The sequence below is a fragment of the Pleurodeles waltl genome, chromosome 4_2, assembly GCF_031143425.1.
Source record: "Pleurodeles waltl isolate 20211129_DDA chromosome 4_2, aPleWal1.hap1.20221129, whole genome shotgun sequence".
In the NCBI taxonomy this organism is placed as follows: domain Eukaryota; kingdom Metazoa; phylum Chordata; class Amphibia; order Caudata; family Salamandridae; genus Pleurodeles; species Pleurodeles waltl.
In genome coordinates this window covers 557,387,007-557,399,978 of record NC_090443.1, presented here as the reverse complement: position 1 = coordinate 557,399,978, position 12,972 = coordinate 557,387,007, and the positions used below count along the sequence as shown (strand labels likewise).

Sequence of the window (12,972 nt, the reverse complement as noted above, 5' to 3'; positions counted from 1 at the left end):
CTACCGCATAACACCGCGCCATGTACGCATCGCGTACATGAAGTACGAGACACAATACTCTCTTCGAAACACACTTTAGTCCGGGCACTGATATTACCCCCTACGTCAAGCACCACCAGATATCACTCTACATACACAGGCATATTCCAACTATAATAGCCATAAAACTGTGACTCCCTCAGCATATCTCTGTTTTCATATTTAAAACTTTATGTTACACAGGTTGTGTTTTATTCCAGATGCTACTAGCGTACGAGCTGTATTACTCTGTGGCGGGTCACTCTTTTGCGAACATGTGTCTGTTGTTACCATATGTAAAGCTTACCACGAAACAGCTGCTAGTCGAACTACCCTATGCTTTTTCTTCACCGGCTAATTGTTGAAAAGTAATTAAATAAAATGTGTTAATAAAAAAAAAAAGATTTAAACAAAATATTACTGTAGATTGAGTGACCTGTCTATGTGAGTGCAGCATATAACAATGTCGGACCTGTTTGAACTACAAATATTTGCTAATCTGGAAGTCAAAACAGTTTGGCAGACATCCATGTTAAGGGAATCAGGGGGCGCATGCATCTGCCTGTTCCTATTTCATATCATAACAAATCATTTTTTCAAAGATTTTTTATTTATTTGGATTTGAAGCTTATTATAATGGCAAAAAGTTAACTGCACCCATTGCATGGAAAGGATGCTACCAGCCAGAAACATATATTTTACAAAATTAACTAGATTTTGCAAAGTTTATTGTTTCTGCATAGTCGCAGCTGGTTATAGAATCGACATTTTCACTTCTTAAAAAGAAAAAACACAGGTATTGTTCCACCACCATCATTAGCATATACAGACATTTACAAGTATCATCCTCTTCTGTGCTCTAACCACATGGAAGCAATTCGAAAAGGACGCTCAAAGATTTAGATCATGTCCAATTTATTTCCCTTATTGGTCCTCATTACCGGTCACCTCTAAATTCCGATGTTGCCAATAACAGAGCTTACCAGACACACTGGAATGATGTGGTCCACGGGAATACTGTGGATCTCTGAACTTTCACCTAGATTAAAAGCAGATGAAATCTTCGATTGAAAGTCCTGCCCAAAATGAGGACTTATTGGGGGATATGGATGCGAAATACCAATTCCCTCGGTAATTCCCCTTTTTCTCAGAGTTGCCTGACTCCCATAAGAAGGGCCTAGTGGTTGGTGAAAGACATATTCCAGTGCCTTGCTAAAGGTCTACTTTTGGTTAGCACAATGTGGTTTCTATTAGTGCTCATCATGGCAAGACTCCAGTGTGCAGTTGTCAATAACTTTATCACTTTCATAGACAATACAAAAGTAATTGGGGCCTTTTTGCACTTGGAAGATTGCTAAAGTGGGTGGTCGATCAGGGAATACAGGTCTCCATATACTTCTTAATATGCGTATATAACTAACCCCTTGCCTTTCAAAGTGCCATGATTGGACTAAGGATTGATTTCTATTAACTCCTGGATGTAATTAATATTTTTAAAAGGTAATTGATAGGATACACAAATGTTGCTATTGCACCAGGAAAACGATTCTAAAAATAATCCTACAATTTGTCTGCAAATGGACACATACAATACCAAAGCTCTGTAGGTCAAACACATATATGGACTGACCAATTTTTTTTATAATTCACTTACTACAAATGATGGCAGTGTTTTTGTTGTGCGCAGGACATTAGAAGTGAGTCAACGCTTTAGAGGCATTCTATTTTATTCGTGTATGTGGTTCCTGGGATAAGAAGGAGCACTAAGGCTATATATTAAAGAATCTTTGCCAGTTTTATCTGCATCTGCCAAATAATGTATTTTTGACTATTACTGCCCGTTTGCACAATTTTACACAACTGAAGTGCTATTTATCTTTAATACCCTGAAACAACATACATATGGTTGAACTCAGTTAAATCCAAATCAAAGCAAAGCCTGCAACTGACTCTAAAAATAAAAAAAATACCCCCCCCCTATAAAGTGTGGAATATAGCCTGCCCATCTGCCATGTTGGTCATAGGCCTCATTTAGAGTTTGGTGATAAGTGAAAAGTCTTCTGGCGGAAATGCTAAGTATGGAGTATAATCCAGTGCCTTGCTAAAGGTCTACTTTTGGTTAGCACAATGTGGTTTCTATTAGTGCTCATCATGGCAAGACTCCAGTGTGCAGTTGTCAATAACTTTATCACTTTCATAGACAATACAAAAGTAATTGGGGCCTTTTTGCACTTGGAAGATTGCTAAAGTGGGTGGTCGATCAGGGAATACAGGTCTCCATATACTTCTTAATATGCGTATATAACTAACCCCTTGCCTTTCAAAGTGCCATGATTGGACTAAGGATTGATTTCTATTAACTCCTGGATGTAATTAATATTTTTAAAAGGTAATTGATAGGATACACAAATGTTGCTATTGCACCAGGAAAACGATTCTAAAAATAATCCTACAATTTGTCTGCAAATGGACACATACAATACCAAAGCTCTGTAGGTCAAACACATATATGGACTGACCAATTTTTTTTATAATTCACTTACTACAAATGATGGCAGTGTTTTTGTTGTGCGCAGGACATTAGAAGTGAGTCAACGCTTTAGAGGCATTCTATTTTATTCGTGTATGTGGTTCCTGGGATAAGAAGGAGCACTAAGGCTATATATTAAAGAATCTTTGCCAGTTTTATCTGCATCTGCCAAATAATGTATTTTTGACTATTACTGCCCGTTTGCACAATTTTACACAACTGAAGTGCTATTTATCTTTAATACCCTGAAACAACATACATATGGTTGAACTCAGTTAAATCCAAATCAAAGCAAAGCCTGCAACTGACTCTAAAAATAAAAAAAATACCCCCCCCCTATAAAGTGTGGAATATATAGCCTGCCCATTTGCCATGTTGGTCATAGGCCTCATTTAGAGTTTGGTGATAAGTGAAAAGTCTTCTGGCGGAAATGCTAAGTATGGAGTATAATCCATTGACTGAATTTCCTCCACCAAACTCCTGGAGGCATTTTGGAGGAAATTAGCCTAAGACAGCTTCTGTGTCATGGGCTAAACGAATATGCCACAGGTACAGATTGTGAGGCTCTTGGTGGTGAATGATGTCACAGAGCTGGCATGAGAGTGGAGATGGATCCCAGGTGCCAGCGCAGGCAGTCAACCAAATTAGAGTCGGGTGCCAGAAAATGGGGATTTGTGGCATATACATTCTGAGCTCAGGGTCATGCATTTGGGTGGGTCGTCACCTTAGCTTCGCAACACAAGGGTAAACAAATAGAAAACATTCATATGTTATATGGGTTGATCAAAATACAAACGGCAGTTGCAAAAACACATGACTGAGGAAGACTTACCTATTACCCCTCTCGCTATGTACTGAATAACTAACCCCTAAAAAACACCTAAAACTGTCTACAGCCAGATTTAAAAATGAGTTAATAAAAATTTAATTAGTAATAAGTGCATGGCATGAATCAGAAAAGGGTGAATAATCTTTTGTATGACACCTGTAGACATCAGCAAAGTATGCTGAAAGTTGAACTTTGAGTAATTTTTGGGATTCCAAAATATGCAAAAACCACAGCCATATGTCCCAATTAAACATGTATGAAAAGCTGCATTGGAAGGTTGAATTTATAAACGTATGAAGAGTATTACCTTTTTTGATACAACGAGGGTATTTAAGTGTTCCATTGACGCACTGCACCTTGAGTTCACCTTGTACCAAAACCAATCCTTCATTGCATGCAAACTCTATAATGTCACCATGTAGTGAATATATATTTGCTTCGTAATTCCAAAGCAGTTCGACACTGTTGCTTCTCATTTCATCTGTATCTACCTTACACGGCTCTGTAACGTAGAAAAAATACATGTAAAATACAAGTTGTGACTTTCTTTTATGACAGGCTTAGGAAGGCTGTCTCATCATGTACTCCTCAGAAGTCAGCTTCTAAGGCTCCACGGTTAGCTAGAACAAGTCATTGTCTATGCAGATTATGATGAATGGGGCAATCAAAAGTCATACAATACACCCAATAATGGCATCATGGAGCTGCAACAGGAACCACATCTAACGTTGTTTGTCCTGAAACTAAGGGATTACTAGCTTAATTTGGAAAAAAGGTACATTTTCCATGGGTTTTCTTTGGTAGGTTTATTTACTGTTGTCGTATGAACTGTTTCAAGTGTATAGAAATATATACATATGCACAGTTTTTTTAAAAACTGACTAACATACTTACTGACTTCTTCCGGGACTTCAGGGTTACTACAAGGGTAAATCACAGCAAAATCTTTCCCTATCACTTTACAAAGACATTTATGAGTATGTGACATAGTGTCACGCAGTACTATTTCACTTACTCATAAATAGCTAGGCAAATTTCTCATGAAACATTTAAAATGGCAACAGTCAGAGAATATTTATGTGCAGCTAGTATAACTACAAAGGACTGTGGCCCTCATTACAACCCTGGCGGTCAAAGACCACCAGGGCTGTTTGGCGATTGTACCGCCAACAGGCTGGCGGTACAATCTGCCTTTTTACGACCACGGCGGTAGCGCCGTGGTCACACTGCCAGGACCAGCGGTTTCCCGCCATGGTTGTCCCGGCGGTTTTAATCCTCCAGGGCATCGCTGTTGCACCGCTGCCCAGGGGATTACGACTCCCCTTCCCGCCAGCCTGTCCATGGCGGTAGAGACCGCCACGGAAAGGCTGGTGGGAAGGGGAGTCACGGGGCCCCTGGGGGCCCCTGCACTGCCAATGCACTTGCATGGGCAGTGTAGGGGCCCCCAGGCACAACCCCACCCTGCTTTTCACTGTCTGCACAGCAGACAGAGAAAAGCGCGACGGGTGCAGCTTCACCCGTCGCACGGCCGCAACACCGCCGGCTCCATTAGGAGCCAGCTCACATGTTACGGCTGACATCCCCGCTGGGCCAACGGGCAGAAACTCTGTTTCAGCCCACCGGCCCAGCGAGGATGTCGTAATGAGGCCGGTGGGATTGCGGGTGCATTGGCGGCCGCTCGGCGGTCCAACCGTGGCGGGCGGCCTCTGCCGCCCGCCACGGTTGTAATGAGGCCCTAAGGCTCATATTTATACTTTTTGAAGCAAAACTGCGCCGGTGCAGTTTTGCGTCAAAACTTTTACCACTGTCTAACGCCATTTTGGTGCGCCATGCGGGCGTCATTTTTATACTTTGATGCACGGCGGCACAAACCACAGGTGGGGGTCATTATTTTTGACGTACACCGCAGCGTCAAGACGTAAAGGAAAACGATGTTAACGTGGCGGAAATGACTGTGGGTCGATTTACGACCCCGCAAACTGGATATGCGCTGTTTTTTGATGCAATAGCGTAAAAAAAAAACGCGAACACCGCCATAACACCAGAGGAGAGCCAAAATGGATCCCAGATGCCACTACAGGCCACAGGAAGATGACAGCAGACCAGGAACCAGCCAGGAAGACCCACACAAGAACCAGGACACTTTTAAGAAGAAAAGAAAGTATCGCTTTAGTGCAGAGGAGCAGGAAATTCTGGTTAAAGAGGTGACGGAACACCAGCACCAACTGTTTGTCACATCAAAGTTGCCAATCAGTAGGAGAGAGGCAATATGGCAACAAATTGTCGACAAGATTAACAGTGTGGCTGAAGTACGCAGAACAGTCATTGAGTGCAAGAAACGCTGGCATGACTGCAAGCGCAGGACCAAGGAAAAGATGGCCAGGAACAGGAAGGCAGCACTGCAGACTGGAGGTGGGAGTCCAGCACACCAGGAGGCCCTGGACCACATGGAGGAGATGGTCGCAGCCGTCATCCCTGAGGAGATCGTCACAGGGATTCAAGGACAGGACAGCGCAGACTACCAGGAGACAACGCACATGCAGGGTAAGTCGCATGGGAAACTAAAATGCACTAATGTCAACTGTGAGCAGGGGGGGATACCGACCACTAAATGCATGGAAGTCATCTAATACATGGAGTGGCATGGGTAAAGGGGCACGGCATGGGGGCATGGCCCGTTCTGAGAAGACCTGGGGCACACCATTACACAACACCAACAACAGTCACATGGGAGCATGCTGTCATGCCAACGATGGAGCAAAGGGAAAGCCACGCCAGGAGGGAAGGCCACAACGTCAAACTAACATCCCGGCACACGTCAGCCACCATACCCCCTACATTAACTAGGGCCCTATTAACAACCTCTAGCCATACCGACAACTAGAATGTAACTGCAACAACAGTTGCCACTACCACCTCTGCTCTGTCTGCAGCTCAAGTAGCCAATGGCAGTAACCTCCCCATGGATCATACACACCTAAATTAGGGGTTGAGGATGGCAACTTCAACAATCCCCAGAAACAAGACAAAGGCCCCAGTACTCTCAAATGTCAATGCCCATAGTTGTCGCAAACATCAGCCAATGTAAACAACAATAGGAGCTACACAGCACTAAGGACACACCCATGCTGCATATGTCTGGGTCCATTCTGTGCCTGGGTAACAATGCAACATCCCAATTGTCATACTGCTCAGACAACATCATTGAGGGGGGGACACATGTAACTGGTCACTGAAATACACCTGCACAGTCAGAGGAGGAAATAGGACACTGATACGATTATCAGGGCAATCCAATGTACCACACATTCCTCAACATCAGCAGGACACATTACCAATGTCAACATCCATATCAGATTATAACATTGCCATGCATAGGATATGCCACATGTCAATTATATTTAAGTGGATGTGAAAGATCAGAGATTGGGGCAGGTCCAGATTGTTAAGTGTGCTGCCAGGGCCATCAGTACACCCACAGCCAGTGAAAGGTCTCACCATGAGAATGGATGTAGACGGAGGGTTGAGTAGGAAAAGAAGGTGGCAATTCTCTATTTGGCATAAACCAACACCTAGAGGCAATGAGGCTGACAAGTCTGATAAGTCAATAACATACATGTGACACACAGGTGGGCCATAGGCCTGGAAGAATGCCCATCTGAAGGACTGGAAAACAAGATCACAAAGTGAATTAATCAAAAGGCAGGCACATCACATCAAAATTGCCACAATACAGACACACTAATTGTACCCTGTTTCATTGCAGAGGAAGATGGATCTCCTGTGGATATGCCTGTCCCAGATTTCCCCATTGACATGGATGACGAGCCGATAAACATTCCCCAGGAGACTATCCAAAAGGTCCTTCACACCCTCCAGACCCCACCTTCAGTCACAAGGAGGAGCACAGAACAAGCAGCCATCGCAGAGGATCCACCCACCACCCCAATTGTAAGACCTGCCAGCTCCAATACAGCTGAGGACTCCGACGACACTGGCACCAGCTTTGAGAGAACTGTAGTTGGAGTACAGCGGGAGCTTGCCAAGGAGGTGCGGGTGGGGATGCAAACTATGGCAGCCAGCCTTGAGGGGATGCATTTGTGCATGATGTCATCTGCTGATCAGGCAGCAGCTATGCAAGCCCTAACATCCATACTGCAAGGACTACAAGAAACTGTCAAGAAATTCACCACTGCAGTAAGGGAGTTGCCACAACACCTTGCACCCCAAACCTTCCACTGCATGCAGAAATGCAATCATGACCCCCTCAGGGCCGACCTGGCTGCCTACCATCGTGATATGTCTGCTATTCTCAAGAACCAGCAAACCCTCCTTGCTGCAGTACTGCCGTTAAGACCTTCACAGGGAGCATCGACCGGGATGTCTGACTCCACGTCTTCTAACACTGAGGTGTGTGTTGCCCCTTCACAACCAACAACAACAAGGACAGAGGAGGCAACACACACATCAGAAGAAGAAGACATGGAACAGATCACATTCACAAGGAAAATGACCCGGAAGCAATAGTCCCTGCCACATGGCCCACATTTACCAAGGTCCTGCGCTTTGTAACTTGCCAGTCTTGCAACAACTTTACTCAAGCACTGTTCTGCAAACCACTGTATATCTTGACAGCCTGCCCAGTGATTGTCTCTCTCCTACTCATTGGCAAATCCTGTCCCTCTGCACTGTCTGAAACATCAACCCCAGCATGTCAAAAGCATTTCCGTAACCCCTTGTGTTGGATCACAATGTAAGATGTCATTATAATGGACTCACCATCATGGACAATGTACAGATAGCACTACAGCGCTTTTGAATAAATAGCACTTACACAACAAATCTGTCTCTGGGTAATGTGATATATGAACTGTGGAGTAGATAACTGAAATGTGCCTACTGTCAAATTAAGTAGCTTGTCAATACAGCCGTCCTGATAATATGTAGTCAGAGAATTCTGCACAGTGCCCATGATTGCATCATACTCTGCCCATCCTGAGGGACAAATCTGATGAAGTGAGAAACCATACACCACCATGCAGTGTTGGACAGAAGAATGCTTCCTCAGGGGATAACTAAGTCATCAAATAGTGGCCGCAAAATGTTGTAAACATGCAAAAATAACACAATAAAAATGCCACACTAATCTAAGTAAACACTACAAAAACTGCATAAATGAAGGTGTCTGAGTTAACATACAAATAGGTAATCATGCCGTACTGTGTCACAAATGATGTATGAGGGTCATGAAGACAAGAATTCAAGATTGCCAATAAGAACTCATCTTATAATGGTGTGCATGATCATCACACTGCAGTCAGAAACTAAAACTGTTTCCCCAATACCAAGTCTGGAAGAACTGTTTGTGACTTTCAAAACACACTTATCAACAGAAACACATTGTCATCCATATTAACTGTGATTATTGGTTGCAACGAAGGGTCGACACTTTGCAAGGTAGCTCTGGGCTAGCTGCCAATCGTACAGCTCAGTTGGTGCCAGGCCTAGTGGGCTGTCCTGCACCGGTGGCAATGCTGGGGCCTGGAAGTCCAGCAGATGTCAGACCAACAGTGGCAGCTGTGGGTGAGGCCACCTGGTTCGGATTGGTGGTTGTGCTGGTGGTGGCTGTGGTGGGCAAAGTAGGCCCACCCTGTGGGAAGGCTCTCCATGCCCCGGAAGTCCGTTCATGGCGATATCGCTGGGCCATCCTCCGCAACCCCCGATTCCACCAGCAGGATGTGCTGGTATCGCATGGCCCGGCGCTGAAATTCACAGACCTGGTCTGGAGTCATGTTTGCAGCTGTGAAGACAAATGCAGATAGTCTACATTAGTGACTGCATTGTGTGAAATGGCACAGGAAGTTAATCAAACAATACATCTACTGTACTTGTAACAGCTCATATCACAATACAGATCATTGAATGTCCCTGAGGAAGTACATGGCAGGCCAGACTACAAAGGTCACATCATACATAGTGTGAGAAAGTAGCCTCTTTCTAGCCTTGTTACCCCCACTTTTGGCCTGTTTGTGAGTGTATGTCAGGGTGTTTGTCACTGTTTTCACTGTCTCACTGGGATCCTGATAGCAAGGCCCCAGTGCTCATAGTGAAAACACTATGTTTTCAGTATGGTTGTTATGTGTCACTGGGATCCTGCTGGTCAGGACCCCAGTGCTCATAGGTTTGTGGCCTATATGTATGTGTCACTGGGACCCTGTCACACAGGGCCCCAGTGCTCATAGGTGTGCATGTATGTGTTCCCTGTGTGGTGCCTAACTGTCTCACTGAGGCTCTGCTAACCAGAACCTCAGTGGTTATGCTCTCTCATTACTTTTAAATTGTCACTAACAGGCTAGTGACCAATTTTACCAATTTACATTGGCTTACTGGAACACCCTTATAATTCCCTAGTATATGGTACTGAGGTACCCAGGGTATTGGGGTTCCAGGAGATCCCTATGGGCTGCAGCATTTCTTTTGCCACCCATAGGGAGCTCTGACAATTCTTACACAGGCCTGCCACTGCAGCCTGAGTGAAATAACGTCCACGTTATTTCACAGCCATTTTACACTGCACTTAAGTAACTTATAAGTCACCTATATGTCTAACCTTTACCTGGTAAAGGTTAGGTGCAAAGTTACTTAGTGTGAGGGCACCCTGGCACTAGCCAAGGTGCCCCCACATTGTTCAGAGCCAATTCCCTGAACTTTGTGAGTGCGGGGACACCATTACACGCGTGCACTACATATAGGTCACTACCTATATGTAGCTTCACCATGGTAACTCCGAATATGGCCATGTAACATGTCTATGATCATGGAATTGCCCCCTCTATGCCATCCTGGCATTATTGGTACAATTCCATGATCCCAGTGGTCTGTAGCACAGACCCTGGTACTGCCAAACTGCCCTTCCTGGGGTTTCACTGCAGCTGCTGCTGCTGCCAACCCCTCAGACAGGCATCTGCCCTCCTGGGGTCCAGCCAGGCCTGGCCCAGGATGGCAGAACAAAGAACTTCCTCTGAGAGAGAGTGTGACACCCTCTCCCTTTGGAAAATGGTGTGAAGGCAGGGGAGGAGTAGCCTCCCCCAGCCTCTGGAAATGCTTTCTTGGGCACAGATGTGCCCAATTCTGCATAAGCCAGTCTACACCGGTTCAGGGACCCCTTAGCCCCTGCTCTGGCGCGAAACTGGACAAAGGAAAGGGGAGTGACCACTCCCCTGACCTGCACCTCCCCTGGGAGGTGTCCAGAGCTCCTCCAGTGTGCTCCAGACCTCTGCCATCTTGGAAACAGAGGTGCTGCTGGCACACTGGACTGCTCTGAGTGGCCAGTGCCACCAGGTGACGTCAGAGACTCCTTGTGATAGGCTCCTTCAGGTGTTAGTAGCCTTTCCTCTCTCCTAGGTAGCCAAACCCTCTTTTCTGGCTATTTAGGGTCTCTGTCTCTGGGGAAACTTTAGATAACGAATGCATGAGCTCAGCCGAGTTCCTCTGCATCTCCCTCTTCACCTTCTGATAAGGAATCGACCGCTGACCGCGCTGGAAGCCTGCAAACCTGCAACATAGTAGCAAAGACGACTACTGCAACTCTGTAACGCTGATCCTGCCGCCTTCTCGACTGTTTTCCTGCTTGTGCATGCTGTGGGGGTAGCCTGCCTCCTCTCTGCACCAGAAGCTCCGAAGAAATCTCCCGTGGGTCGACGGAATCTTCCCCCTGCAACCGCAGGCACCAAAAAGCTGCATTACCGGTCCCTTGGGTCTCCTCTCAGCACGACGAGCGAGGTCCCTCGAATCCAGCGACACCGTCCAAGTGACCCACACAGTCCTGTGACTCTTCAGCCCAAGTTTGGTGGAGGTAAGTCCTTGCCTCACCTCGCTGGGCTGCATTGCTGGGAACCGCGACTTTGCAAGCTACTCCGGCCCCTGTGCACTTCCGGCGGAAATCCTTCGTGCACAGCCAAGCCTGGGTCCCCGGCACTCTAACCTGCATTGTACGACTTTCTAAGTTGGTCTCCGGCGACGTGGGACTCCTTTGTGCAACTTCGGCGAGCACCGTTTCACGCATCCTCTTGTGCCTGTTTCTGGCACTTCTCCGGGTGCTACCTGCTTCAGTGAGGGCTCTTTGTCTTTCTCGACGTCCCCTGTCTCGGCAGGTCCAATTTGCGACCTCCTGGTCCCTCCTGGGCCCCAGCAGCGTCCAAAAACGCCAAACGCACGATTTGCGTGTAGCAAGGCTTGTTGGCGTCCATCCGGCGGGGAAACACTTCTGCACGACTCTCCAAGGCGTGGGGGATCCATCCTCCAAAGGGGAAGTCTCTAGCCCTTGTCGTTCCTGCAGTATTCACAGTTCTTCAGCCTAGTAAGAGCTTCTTTGCACCAACCGCTGGCATTTCTTGGGCATCTGCCCATCTCCGAGTTGCTTGTGACTTTTGGACTTAGTCCCCTTGTTCCACAGGTACCCTCAGTCAGGAATCCATCGTTGTTGCATTGCTGATTTGTGTTTTCCTTGCATTTTCTCTCTAACACGACTATTTTGTCCTTAGGGGAACTTTAGTGCACTTTGCACTCACTTTTCAGGGTCTTGGGGAGGGTTATTTTTCTAACTCTCACTATTTTCTAATAGTCCCAGCGACCCTCTACAAGGTCACATAGGTTTGGGGTCCATTCGTGGTTCGCATTCCACTTTTGGAGTATATGGTTTGTGTTGCCCCTATCCCTATGTTTCCCCATTGCATCCTATTGTAACTACACATTGTTTGCACTGTTTTCTAAGACTATACTGCATATTTTTGCTATTGTGTATATATATCGTGTGTATATTTCCTATCCTCTCACTGAGGGTACACTCTAAGATACTTTGGCATATTGTCATAAAAATAAAGTACCTTTATTTGTAGTATAACTGTGTATTGTGTTTTCTTATGATATTGTGCATATGACACTAAGTGGTACTGTAGTAGCTTCACACGTCTCCTAGTTCAGCCTAAGCTGCTCTGCTAAGCTACCATTATCTATCAGCCTAAGCTGCTAGACACCCTATACACTAATAAGGGATAACTGGGCCTGGTGCAAGGTGCAAGTACCCCTTGGTACTCACTACAAGCCAGTCCAGCCTCCTACATTGGTTGTGCAGTGGTGGGATAAGTGCTTGAGACTACTTACCACTCTTGTCATTGTACTTTTCATAAGAGAAAAATATACAAAACAAGGTCAGTGTATATACACATAGAAAAAAAAGTTTTGCATTTCCTCTTTTCACTCTTTTCTAAGTGCTGAAAAGTACTTCTAAACTTTCAAAAAAGTTCTTAAAAGTTTAAAAAGTTTTTTTCTGTCTTTCCAAAAAGTTCTGAAAACCTTTTTCTCTTTTGCTATCACTTTAACTCTCTCTAAAAAATGTCTGGCACAGGAAAAAAAGTTGAACTGTCCAAACTTGCATATGATCACCTTAGCTGGAAAGGAGCAAGGAGTCTCTGCATAGAGAGAGGTTTGAGTGTAGGGAAGAATCCTTCCTTAGAACTGTTAATTAATATGCTTAGAGTACAGGATAAGGCCATAAGTGCCCAATCTGTAGAAAAAGTAGCTAATGGTTCTCAAT

At 45.3% G+C, this 12,972-nt stretch overlaps 1 protein-coding gene across 1 annotated transcript in view; it reads right to left on the bottom strand.

The window, feature by feature from the left end:
- The window catches only part of F13B (coagulation factor XIII B chain), a 251,497-nt gene that overhangs the window by 50,674 nt on the left and 187,851 nt on the right, over positions 1-12,972 (bottom strand). Inside the window, exon 9 of the mRNA XM_069232109.1 lies at positions 3,685-3,879. Coding sequence (XP_069088210.1) covers positions 3,685-3,879 — 195 coding nt within the window. The remainder of the gene's footprint in view (positions 1-3,684; positions 3,880-12,972) is intronic.